Genomic DNA, 11,333 nt, shown 5'->3' with positions numbered 1-11,333 from the left:
AGCTAACTGAAGAGAAATGTGGGTTGGTTTTAGATCTCCCATATTGAGCTTCTCATAAATGGAGAGGGGCATAAGGCTAACACTAGCCCCTAAATCACATAAAGCTTTTGTAGAACATGATTCCCCAATGTGGCATGGAATTGAAAAACTCCCTGGATCTTTGAGCTTTGGGGGAAGTTTCCTTTGAAGGATAGCACTACATTCTTCTGTCAAAGCTACAGTTTCATGGTCTTCAAGTTTCCTCTTATTTGGGAGAATTTCTTTCAAGAATTTTGCATAAGAGGGCATTTGTGAAAGAGCATCAACAAAAGGCACATTTATGTATAGCTTCTTCAAAACCTCTAAAAACTTTCCAAATTGCTTATCAAGCTTGGCTTTGTGAAATCTTTGTGGAAAGGGAAGCTGTGGCTTGTAGGGCTCAGGAGGTATATACTTCTCTTCCTTCTCTTCAATTTTCTCTTTACATTTTTCTGCACTCTCTTGTTTTTCACTTTCTTGTTTTTCACCCTCATCAGTTTCTTTCTCATTTTCTCTCTTCTCACTATTTTCACTCTTCTCATTATTTACAACTTTCCCACTTCTTAAAGTAATAGCTTGACACTGCTCTCTTGGGTTTTCTGGTTGACTTGGAAGCTTACCAAAAGACTTGGTACCTGAGGAAGATGCTTGTTGTGCAATCTGATTTTCCAGCATTCTGTTATGTGTTTGCATCTGTTCTAGCCTTGCTTTCATCTCTCTCATCTCCTCATCATGCTTATTTTGGTTGGCAAGAATCTGTTGTAATAAAGCTTCAGTGGTGGAACTTTGTTCTTGCTGTTTTGGTGGAGGATTCATATTTTTCTGCTGAAAATTAGGCAATGGTTGCCTATTTTGCTGATATGGAATTCATTGTTGCTGTTGTGGTTGAAAATTCTGATTTGGGACTTGATTTTGCTGATTTCCCCATGAAAAGTTGGGATGATTCCTCCAAGTTGGATTATAGGTTTGAGAGTAAGGATTCCCCATTTGTTTGTTTCCATAATTACCAACATATGCTGCTTGCTCTCCATAGTCTACTCCACAGCTGGTAGTTCCCTCTGCATAAGCCACTTGTTGTGAACTTCCAGATGATGATGATGAACTAACCAACATACTCAAATCTTCCATCTTCTTAGCCAAGACATTTGTAAGTGCATCAAACTTTGCATTAATCATGTTGAATGGATCAAGATCATACATTCCAGCAGCTTGCCTCTTTTGAGTTGGAGCTGGTCCTCTTGGACTACTCCAAAGATGAGTATTCTTTGCAATCTTCTCCAATAGCTCATAAGCTTCATCTTCATGCTTTATAATAAATTCTCCTCCTGTTTGAGCATCAATTATCCCTCTGATTGTAGGAGTAACATTTGTGTAAAAATTCTGGTTTATCATCCATTTCGGAATGGCATGATGTGGGCATTGTCTCTCTAATTCCTTCCATCTCATCCATGACTCATATAGAGTTTCATCTTCTCTTGGTCTAAAAGCTGTCATTTGATTCCTCAATTCTTGAGTTTTTCCAGGTGGAAAATATTGTGCAAGAAATGCATCGGTGAGTTGCTCCCAATTTGTGATGGAGTTGTGAGGTAAAGAATCAAGCCAATCTAATGCTCTATCTTTCAAAAAGAATGGGAATAGCTTCAATCTTGCTGCATCATCAGACACTCCAGGTTGTTTTTGCATGTCACAGATCATAGCAAACTTCTTCAGATGTGTGTGTGGATTTTCAGAAGGATGTCCTCCGAATTGAGAATTCTGAATCATTTGAAGAACTCCAAAATCCATCTTGTAACTATTTGCATCAATTCTTGGTCTTGCTATGCTCTCTCTCAAGTCATCAAAACGAGGAAAAGCATGATCCATCATACTTCCCCTAGGCACATTAGCATTTACAACTTCTTCACCTTGGGCTGCATTTTCATTGTTTTGATCATTTCCAGCATTAACACCAATTCTCATTCTTTCATCAGCCATGACTTCTTCTAATTCAATTTCTCTCAATGCTTCTTTTCTTCTTCTGGTTTCTTTCTTATTGGCTTTACAAAATTTCTCAATTTCAGGATTGAACAATAAGGATGTGTCACTTGTGCTTCTAGCTCTTCTCATAAAAGATTAAAAGTACCTGAAAAAGAACAAACAAACACAAAATGAAAAGATAACAAAAATAAAACTAAAAACAACTAAAATAATCAAGAATTCAATTTTAAACAAACAACTCCCCGGCAACGACGCCAAAAACTTGGTGCGTCCCTGCCGCAAGTGCACGGGTCGTACAAGTAGTATAGAAAAAGATATCGTTCCCACGAGGAGTTGTGTTAATGATTGAATTTTTAATATAAAAAGTTGACTAAATTGAACTATTTTTGAAATTAAAGAGACAAATTGATGGGTATTGGAGTATGAAATTTATATGTGCAAAATTAATAATCTATCCAACAATGTATCAATTAAACTAAAATTGCATCAATTTAAAATAAGCAAATGAAATATGGCAAAATTTAAAATGGCAAGTAATTAAATTCAATTAAAAATTAACAATTATGAAAAGGCGATTCCGGAGTTCGGGATTTCATATTCGAGCTATTTTGGGATTTTAAATTGGTTATCCAATCTTGTGAAACTTACGGTTTTAAGGAGATTAATTCTTAAATCCTTCGAATACCCTTTCGAGTGAGACAAAGAGTGCCTTAATCAAACTAATCCTACTTTCGTGGAGTTAGAATTAATTAAGACCCATTAAGTTCTTTAATTAATCTGTGAATCCTCTTAATCCTTAGTCTATTTCTAGATCTAAGTTAATTAAGTCCAATTCCTTGATTATCTATCACAAGGCCTTCTCCTTTCGGTGCCTCAACCATGGATTAAGAACATCACTTAATGGGATCCTACACTAAGCATGTCATTAAGCACACAAGAAATGAATAAAACTCATTAAGACCACAAAATATGGATTACCCAATCAAAATCCACAAAATATCTCAAATATTACAACCCTTACTCCAGAATCAAAGGTAAACTACTCACTACCCATAATCCTTACAAGAAAATCTGAATTTATATGAAAATAAGCTTCAATCTAAGCTAAGAAACAAGAAATTAAACACTAGAAATGTAGGAAAAAATATAAGGAAAGAAAGAAATCTGCAAATCTTGGTTGAAAATGGTGTGGAAGGTGAAAGTGACTCTTCAAATTCTGCCTCTCCTCTCCCTTTCCTTTTCTGCTCCTTGTCTCTCTCCTCTAAAATGGGAAATGGGACTATTTATAGCATTTTCTGACATGGAGCCCTAAAATGGTGTGTTTGAGGAGGGATTTTCTGAGGGAATCTTCTGCCAGCTCATTAATGAACTCTTTATGGATCGCATAAGTGGATCGCATAAGTCATGCATCCCTTATGCGCTTTCACTGATTTCTGGTTCACTTATGCTAAACTGCATGACTTGGTGCATAGGTTATGCACAATTCCGTGAAAGTGCATAAGGGAGGCGTGAATGTGCATAAGCTATGCAGTCTCCTTATGCACATTTCGACAGGTATTGGAACAGTGTTTCTTCTCCTCATGCAGATCTGCATAGCTTATGCGGCAAGTTATGCGCAATTTTGTCAATGCATATTTTCACTTGAAAACTTGTTTTTGACATCTTTGGCTGTAGAAGTCACTCCTCAATGGCAAAATTTCTTTTCAGTCCTTCAAAAACACCATTTTTCCTACAAAACAAAGTAAAAATTACAAATTAATGCCAAATTGAAAACTATGAAAAACTAACTAAATAACTAATGAAATTGGCTAAAAATGATTAATAATAAAATAAAATGGCTATGAAATTAGACCTAAATGACTATGCAAAATGTATGCATCACTCCATCTATAAATAGGGCAAGTTCGCAAGTTATCTTTCAAATCCCTTATCGGAGAGAAGCAAATTAAGGATAAGCATTTAGAAGTAATGGCTCCAGGTCTGGAAGAATAGCAAAACCACCAAGGTGGCCACCAAAATCTTCAACAGAGTCTTGCTATTTACAAGGCAAGCATATTTAGGTTTCTGTACCCACACTATTTTTTTAGCTTTAAGTAACAACTAATAATTGTGTTTATTTGTTGTTATTTTTAATTTTGCTTTTAGTCTGAAAACCTTTTTGTTTTCTTGCAGGATATTCTTGAAACAAAGGAGCCTGAACCAATAAAGGAGCAGCAAAACCAAGTTGGTAGACACTAAGAAATTGGACATAAGAGTCTCTTACAGAGTGATGCTCTTTACCAGGCAAGCATTGCCTATTTATTCATCCATTTACTTGATGAATTAAACTAAGCAACATTATGAAAGGGGGAAAATATTACTTTTGAACGGTGCAGGGTCAGATGATTTACCCCGATATTTTTACTGTTGTGTTTGCAGTACATACTGGAGACTAGTGTATATCCTGGGGAGCCTGAACCAATGAAAGAGCTCCGAGAATTGACAGCAAATCATCCATGGTAAAAAAAAAAGGAGGGGAAAAAAAAAAGAAACAAATTTCAATGCCCAGATCCCCTGCCCCCAATATCTCTGTCTTTGCTTCATGGTTGGCAAGGTTGAACTTATTTTCAATAATTACACAGGAACATCATGACTACTTCAGCTGATGAAGGGCAATTCTTGAGCATGCTTCTAAAGCTCATCAATGCCAAGAACACTATGGAAATTAGTGTTTACACTGGCTACTCACTTCTTGCCACTGCTCTTGCTCTTCCTGATGATGGCAAGGTATTTTCTATTACAGACTAAAACTAGCAAGATCTCAATAATGTTCAGGTCTTCAGGAACTTAGCGACCTAGAAATTGAAAACATTAACTAGTGGCATTTTGTGTGGTAAAGAAAACTGAGATAATTCCAGGAGGGTACAAGAATAATCTATTGTTAAACGTTTCAGATATTGGCCATGGACATCAACCGTGAAAACTATGAATTGGGTCTACCTGTCATTGAAAAAGCTGGTGTTGCTCACAAGATTGACTTCAGAGAAGGCCCTGCTCTTCCAGTTCTTGATCAATTGATCCAAGACGTAGGTTAATTTATGTATATGTATATATATACCCTTCGAACAAAAAGAAAAATCCAGGCAATGTATGTTAGATTCAATTCTGACTCGAGATTAACGATTTACAGGGAAAATACCATGGAACGTTTGATTTTATCTTTGTGGATGCTGACAAAGACAATTACCTCAACTACCACAAGAGAACAATTGAACTTGTGAAGGTTGGAGGACTTATCGGCTATGATAATACCCTATGGAATGGCTCAGTGGCAGCACCTCCTGATGCACCACTAAGGAAATATGTCAGGTTCTACCTTGATTATGTTTTGGAGTTCAACAAGGCCATTGCTGCTGATCCAAGGGTCGAGATTTGCCAGCTCCCTGTTGGTGATGGAATTACTCTGTGCCGCCGCATTAGCTGATCATTACAATGGAGTTGTCAGTTGTATAATGCTGCTCTTGTCTGAGTTGTGCAATACAAACATGCAGCCACGTATAAGGGTTCTAGGGTTAGTGACCCAATGGTTGAATACTTATTTCGTAGCACAGAAAGTTAAAGGTCGCACAGTTCCAAGTGATGTGTTCATGAATGTTAATTAATATCTAAATAATGTATCAAAACTTAAAAAAAAAATACATGAATACAATGTTTCATGTTTCTTTTTTTCTCTCCTCTTTATTTGTTAAAAAAATAATGTTTTTATGGAGAAATTTTGTCTGAACTAACTCAAAACATAAATATATAGAGTTTGTATATTTAATTGATAGATATCACCATAGTTTTAGGTCTATGATAATTGAAGTTTAAACAAGAAAAATATATTTTTATATAAGAATCTTTAAAATAAGAAAAACTATATTTTGTTGTGAATTGATCACAAGAAAGGAGATACAAATGGTTATATGCATGTTCAATTGGTTGAGGCACAAATGAGGGTGTGGTTGATTCGGCCAACAATCATGCTCAGAACTGAATCGAAACCAACTAGAATGATTCAATTTAAATCGATTGCTGGTCACACTAGTTGGATACCTTCTTGCTATATTCATCTTTAGCAAATACATAAATTTGGCCGGAATTAATTATAATAATATATTTTCATCCTTGATCTTTTATTTTTGATTCATTATATTCTTAAACTTTAATTCAGTTTCCTCATATGTTGGGGGATCTATCCCTTTGCATTTGGGAGGCGAAATAGCAAAGATGGATGAAATCTCCCATTATATTTCATGTAAGACTTATGATGCAAAAATTAGACAATTTTCTAAAAATCATCTATATGAAGTCAAAAGCTTAATTAATTCAAGAAAACTACCACAATTAACTTGATTTACTGTGACAAAATTTTTAATAATATGCTCTCTTTATTTTGTGGTTTACATTTTTCAGCATTTGATGCAACTCAACTCAACTGAACTCAACTAAGTTTTTATCCCAAAAATTTGGGATCGATTATATGGATTTTCTTTCTTCACTCTAAATGATTTTGGGTTAAATTCTCGAAAATGTGTAATGATTCTAGGCCATGTTGTACTAGTCTCCTCCAGGTCAGTTTAGGTCTACCCCTTCTTTTCTTTCTATCATCTAATCTAATGTGCTCTACTTGTCTAACTGGAGCCTCTGTATATCTACGTTTCACATGACCAAACCATCTCAATCTCTCTTCTCTCAACTTATCCTCAATTGGCACCACTTCTACTTTTTCTCTAATACTTTCATTACGAACTTTATCTAGTCTAGTATGGCTACTCATCCACCTTAACATTCTCATCTCCGCAACTCTTATCTTAGACACATATGACTCTTTCAGTGCCCAACACTCACTACTATATAACATGACCAGTCATATGGCTGTACGGTAAAATTTTCCTTTTAACTTATTAGGAATCTTGCGATCACATAAAACTCCCGTGTCACGTCTGCACTTCAACTATCCGGCTTTAATCCTATGACTAACATACTCCTCACATCCCCCATCTACTTGAAGGACTGAACTGAGATATTTAAAGTGATTACTTTGGGACAGTACCACTCCATCCAAACTAACTCCTTTCCTATCACCAGTTCGGCCCTCACTGAACTTGTAATGCATGTATTCTGTCTTCGTTCTACTTAACTTAAAGTCCTTTTACTTTGGAGTACTTCACCAAAACTTTAGTTTTCTATTGACTCCTTCTAGCATCTCATCTATTAAAACTATATTATCCACAAATATCATACACTAAGGGATACTCTCTTGGTACTAAGTTATTATATCTAATGCTCCAGACATCATTTTGAGTTGTTATGCGAAATCCTCAAACTCTATAAAATAATAAGAAAAAAAAAGTGGGCCTGCATTAATGCAGGTTCCACAATTATGAGTAGGCATTAAAGGAAAAGGAAAATAGTGATGCCAAGGAGAGAATTTCCCAATAAATAAATTTGTTTCATGTAATCTTATCTAGATAACATCTAAACTAACATAAAATTTTTTATCAGAAGTTTTGAGAAAAAAAAAATATTTAGTTTGGTTGGCCTATTTAAAAGGAAAACTTTATCAACACCAACTCAAATAACAACAACAACTAACTCTTAATTCCAAACTAGTTGGGATTGCCTATATGAATCCTTTTTTTCCAATCAACTCAATTTGAAACTAATTTCTCAACAATGTCCAAAAATTGTAAATCTTTTGATACTAAGGAGACAGTTTATATGCATACCTGATATAGCAGTTTGCTTATTATCTGAGCAGTAGTCAAAGAACTTACCGGCACTTCAGGATGAGCGCTATTTTATCTCTCAGCTTGTATTGTCAATCTTGACCTAAGCGGTATATCAAAAGGGCTAGCATTATCAGCTCTCACTAATAATTCCCTCTGTCTTGCAGCAATAGGATCGCCCTTATGTCGTGGGTAGTCACTGCCTTGCCTCTAGGCTCGGTTAAATTGACAACTTCTAGGGTTGTTGTGATTCTCTATGATCATGTGTAGTGGAGCTATTTCTAGAATTGAATGCAACATTTCTAGGAGAGTTTGTCTCAGGGACAACATTAAGGTTTCTTAACATGTGTTCCAAATATCCCCTTTGAAATTCAAAAGGAAGCATGCCATTTCTTTGAGTGTTCCTTGAGTTGCCTTCCACAAGTGATGCATGTACTCCATTTAGAGTATAAGTAGAAGTGAAGGGTAGACCAATTCTTGACCTGGTGACATCAATCCACTGGAAAGGCTGCATACTTTCTAAAGAATAAGAAATAGGGATAGGCTATTGCATTGGAGGAGTAGGTTGAACTATTGCAGTCACTGAGCTAGTTTTTGGAGCATAATCAAATGATAAATGAATAGCTAGTTGAGCAGGTAACTATGGATGAGAATTCCTAGTGGTCCATGTTGCCAAGTTAGTTGGCAAAAAATCTTGATGATTCACAGTTTTCTGGGAGTGCTGAGCTTCTCCTACATCACCTATGGTTTGATGGGTATCACTTGGCCCTGCACTAGCTCCAAGTCCACTTGCTGCAACACTTAAGGCTGATGTATGACAGGAGCTGACTCTAAAGAAAGCACAAGTCCAGCACCCAACTGCTCATCTGTAGGTGCTCGTCTTAGGCGGATATCTCTTTGGGAGTGCTTAGCTTCTCTTGCCACACCTATAATTTGATGGATATCACTTGGCCTTGCACTACTAGAGAAATCATAAAAAATCTAGATTTAAACAATACGAAAATTAAAAGTTTTTCTAGAACCAGTAGGTTTGATGTGAATATGTAGCTACAAATTACCAAACTAAATGAGATTGATTAAAAAATTTCAATTACATGATTGATAAGACACTAATAATTTGGTAAATCAATCCCATGCTAAAAATAACCCAACAAGGAAAAATAATAAATTTAATGAGCTCTTATTAAACTTATTGTTTTTTGCCCAACTTAGTTGAAAAATTGGTAGCCAATATTTTTTAAATTAAATTTTACGTAATAAAAAAGACTTTCAAAAGAATTAAATTGTGAGTGATGTACATAAAATGCCTAGGTCTAGTTACTATATTCGTTATTGGCTCCATATATATAAATGTTATAACCCTCATAATTTATATTTTTTATTGGCCCAATAAAGTAAAAACTTTAATAGACAAATATTCTAATAACTTAAGAATTTTTTTATTGGCCCAATTAAATAAAAAATTAATGAGTCTATATTTTAATTTTTAAAAGATTAGATTTATTGACCTAACAAAATTGAAAAATTGGTTGCCCATATTTTTAAAATTTTTATTTAGGCAATAAAAAAATATTTTAAAAAGATTCAAATTCTTTAATACATAAAACATCTAGATATAAATGTTATATTTGTCTAACACCGAACTCATGAGTAGAAACTAAGTTACAACCCCTCCAAAATTTTAAATTTTAATTTAGAGTATTTTAACCTCTAACATTTAGCGTAGAAATTTTTTTTTAACAAAATTTTAAAAGGTTGATTTTCTTTATTAGCCTAATTAAATAAAAAAAAATTCAATTATCACATATTCTAATAAATTAATTTTATTCTTTTTATTGGCCCAATTTAGTTGAAAAACTGATAGCTAATATTTTTTAAATTTACTTTTAGGTAATAAAAAAATTAAAAAAGAATTAACTTGTGAGCGAGATGCATAAAACACATTACTCTACTTGCTATATTTGACGTTGGCCCCATATATTTAAAAGTTATAATCGTCATTATATAAAAAACAAGGACTTTGATAAAATTGTCATAATTTTAATAGTGGTGCATTCTTATCACTAACCCGTGTGTGTTTGTGTTTTATCTATTGACAAAAAAAAAGCAAAAAAATCTATGGGTAAACATATTAATAATTAAAATTTTTTTTTGTCCAATTAAACAAAAAATTAATGAGCTCATATCAGATATAGATTTGAAAATTGGTCAACTCAAAAGGGCTATATTGCTACAAGCAAAACACTAGTTCTTGTCTCAATGTAAGTGTATGCATATGTGTATATGGGTGGGTTAAATGGAGGTTATTTATATGCACAGGTTAGTGAAAGATTTTAATTTTAAATGAATAGTAGTATGAAAATAAAAAAATTTCCAATAATAGATATGAATCATAATACAGATGAATAACAGACAACTATGGTAATAAGGTGGCATAGTTAGCTACTAACCAATTGGACTTTCACTCCTCAAGAAACCCTCACCCTGATGGCCTCGTGTCATGACTCACTCTTTCTACAAAATCTCTCTTTTTCTCTATCTAAATCTGAGATTTTATGGAAACAAACTCTGTTTCCAAAGAGCGTCGTTATTTCCTTAGCTTTTGATTATACAAGCCCGCATTGCTTGTGTGCCGTGTTTTGGTGGATATTCTTTTTCCCACTTTCTGTTTCTGTTTCTTTTGGTTGTTTCTTAGCATTTTATTCCTTTTTCTCCTTTTTTTTCTTCACTTTTTTTATCATATTTTAATTGTTTAGATAGATATTCTAGAATTTAATCAGATTCTCTCTTAGATAATATTCATCATTACATTTTTCTATTTCATTATTTTTTTTAATTAATTGGATAGATTAATTTATGCTTATCTGAAAATAATATTAAGGTAAAACTTTTTCAACAAAAATCTAATTCCTTTTTTATTAAGTGTGAATTAATCATTTGTTGTATTGCACTTATAGTCATATATGAATAGATTTTTATTAATTTTTATTTGTTACGAATTAATGTCCATACATTGTATATTATGTTTTCATTTATGATTAAATTAGAAACAAATCTATATTAAATGTGAATTAATTATTTGTTGTATTGCATTTATGGTCATATATGAATCTATTTTTATTAATTTTTATTTATTATGAATTAATGTCCACACGTTGTATTATGTTTACATTTGTAGTTAAATTAGAAACAAACCAACACTAACTGTTAATTAATAATTTATTGTCTTGCACTTATGGTCTTATATGAATTTATTTTTAGTAATTTTTTTTATTTTGAATTAATCTTTATTGTGAATATTATTGAAGGTTTTCTTTCTACTTTGTAGAAATTTTAATTATTTGGTATTTGTACTTTTTTTTGCCATATAATAATTTTGGTGTAATTTTTTTTAGAAAAATGGACAACTCATTCATAAGAATTATGCAATTATTTTCATTTGTGGATGGTTGTCTTTGATTCTATCTTTGGGCAATGCAAGTGCAATGCAATTTAAACCCCTTCTTATAATCTAATTATAATTTATTGATTGTTGCATGAGATTATTGCTTAATATTTTTTTGAAAATAAATTATATAATTATTTTCA

General features: G+C 33.2%; 1 protein-coding gene and 1 non-coding gene across 2 annotated transcripts; both read left to right on the top strand.

Moving 5' to 3' along the window:
- Positions 1 to 1,420: 1,420 nt before the first annotated feature.
- LOC131170816 (small nucleolar RNA R71) lies at positions 1,421 to 1,527 on the top strand. The gene has a single exon (XR_009141583.1). It is a non-coding gene; the product is annotated as a small nucleolar RNA R71 (small nucleolar RNA).
- Positions 1,528 to 3,948: 2,421 nt separating this feature from the next.
- LOC110647281 (caffeoyl-CoA O-methyltransferase 1) lies at positions 3,949 to 5,701 on the top strand. The gene is given in 6 exon segments (XM_021801041.2): positions 3,949 to 4,041; positions 4,168 to 4,278; positions 4,414 to 4,493; positions 4,617 to 4,761; positions 4,929 to 5,060; positions 5,165 to 5,701. Coding segments are annotated over 6 exon segments (840 nt in total). The 5' UTR covers positions 3,949 to 3,963; the 3' UTR covers positions 5,459 to 5,701.
- Positions 5,702 to 11,333: the final 5,632 nt, after the last annotated feature.

Source organism: Hevea brasiliensis, chromosome 11, assembly GCF_030052815.1.
Source record: "Hevea brasiliensis isolate MT/VB/25A 57/8 chromosome 11, ASM3005281v1, whole genome shotgun sequence".
NCBI lineage: Eukaryota > Viridiplantae > Streptophyta > Magnoliopsida > Malpighiales > Euphorbiaceae > Hevea > Hevea brasiliensis.
Note: the sequence above shows the minus strand (reverse complement) of the source record. Positions and strands in the feature narration are given on the sequence as shown.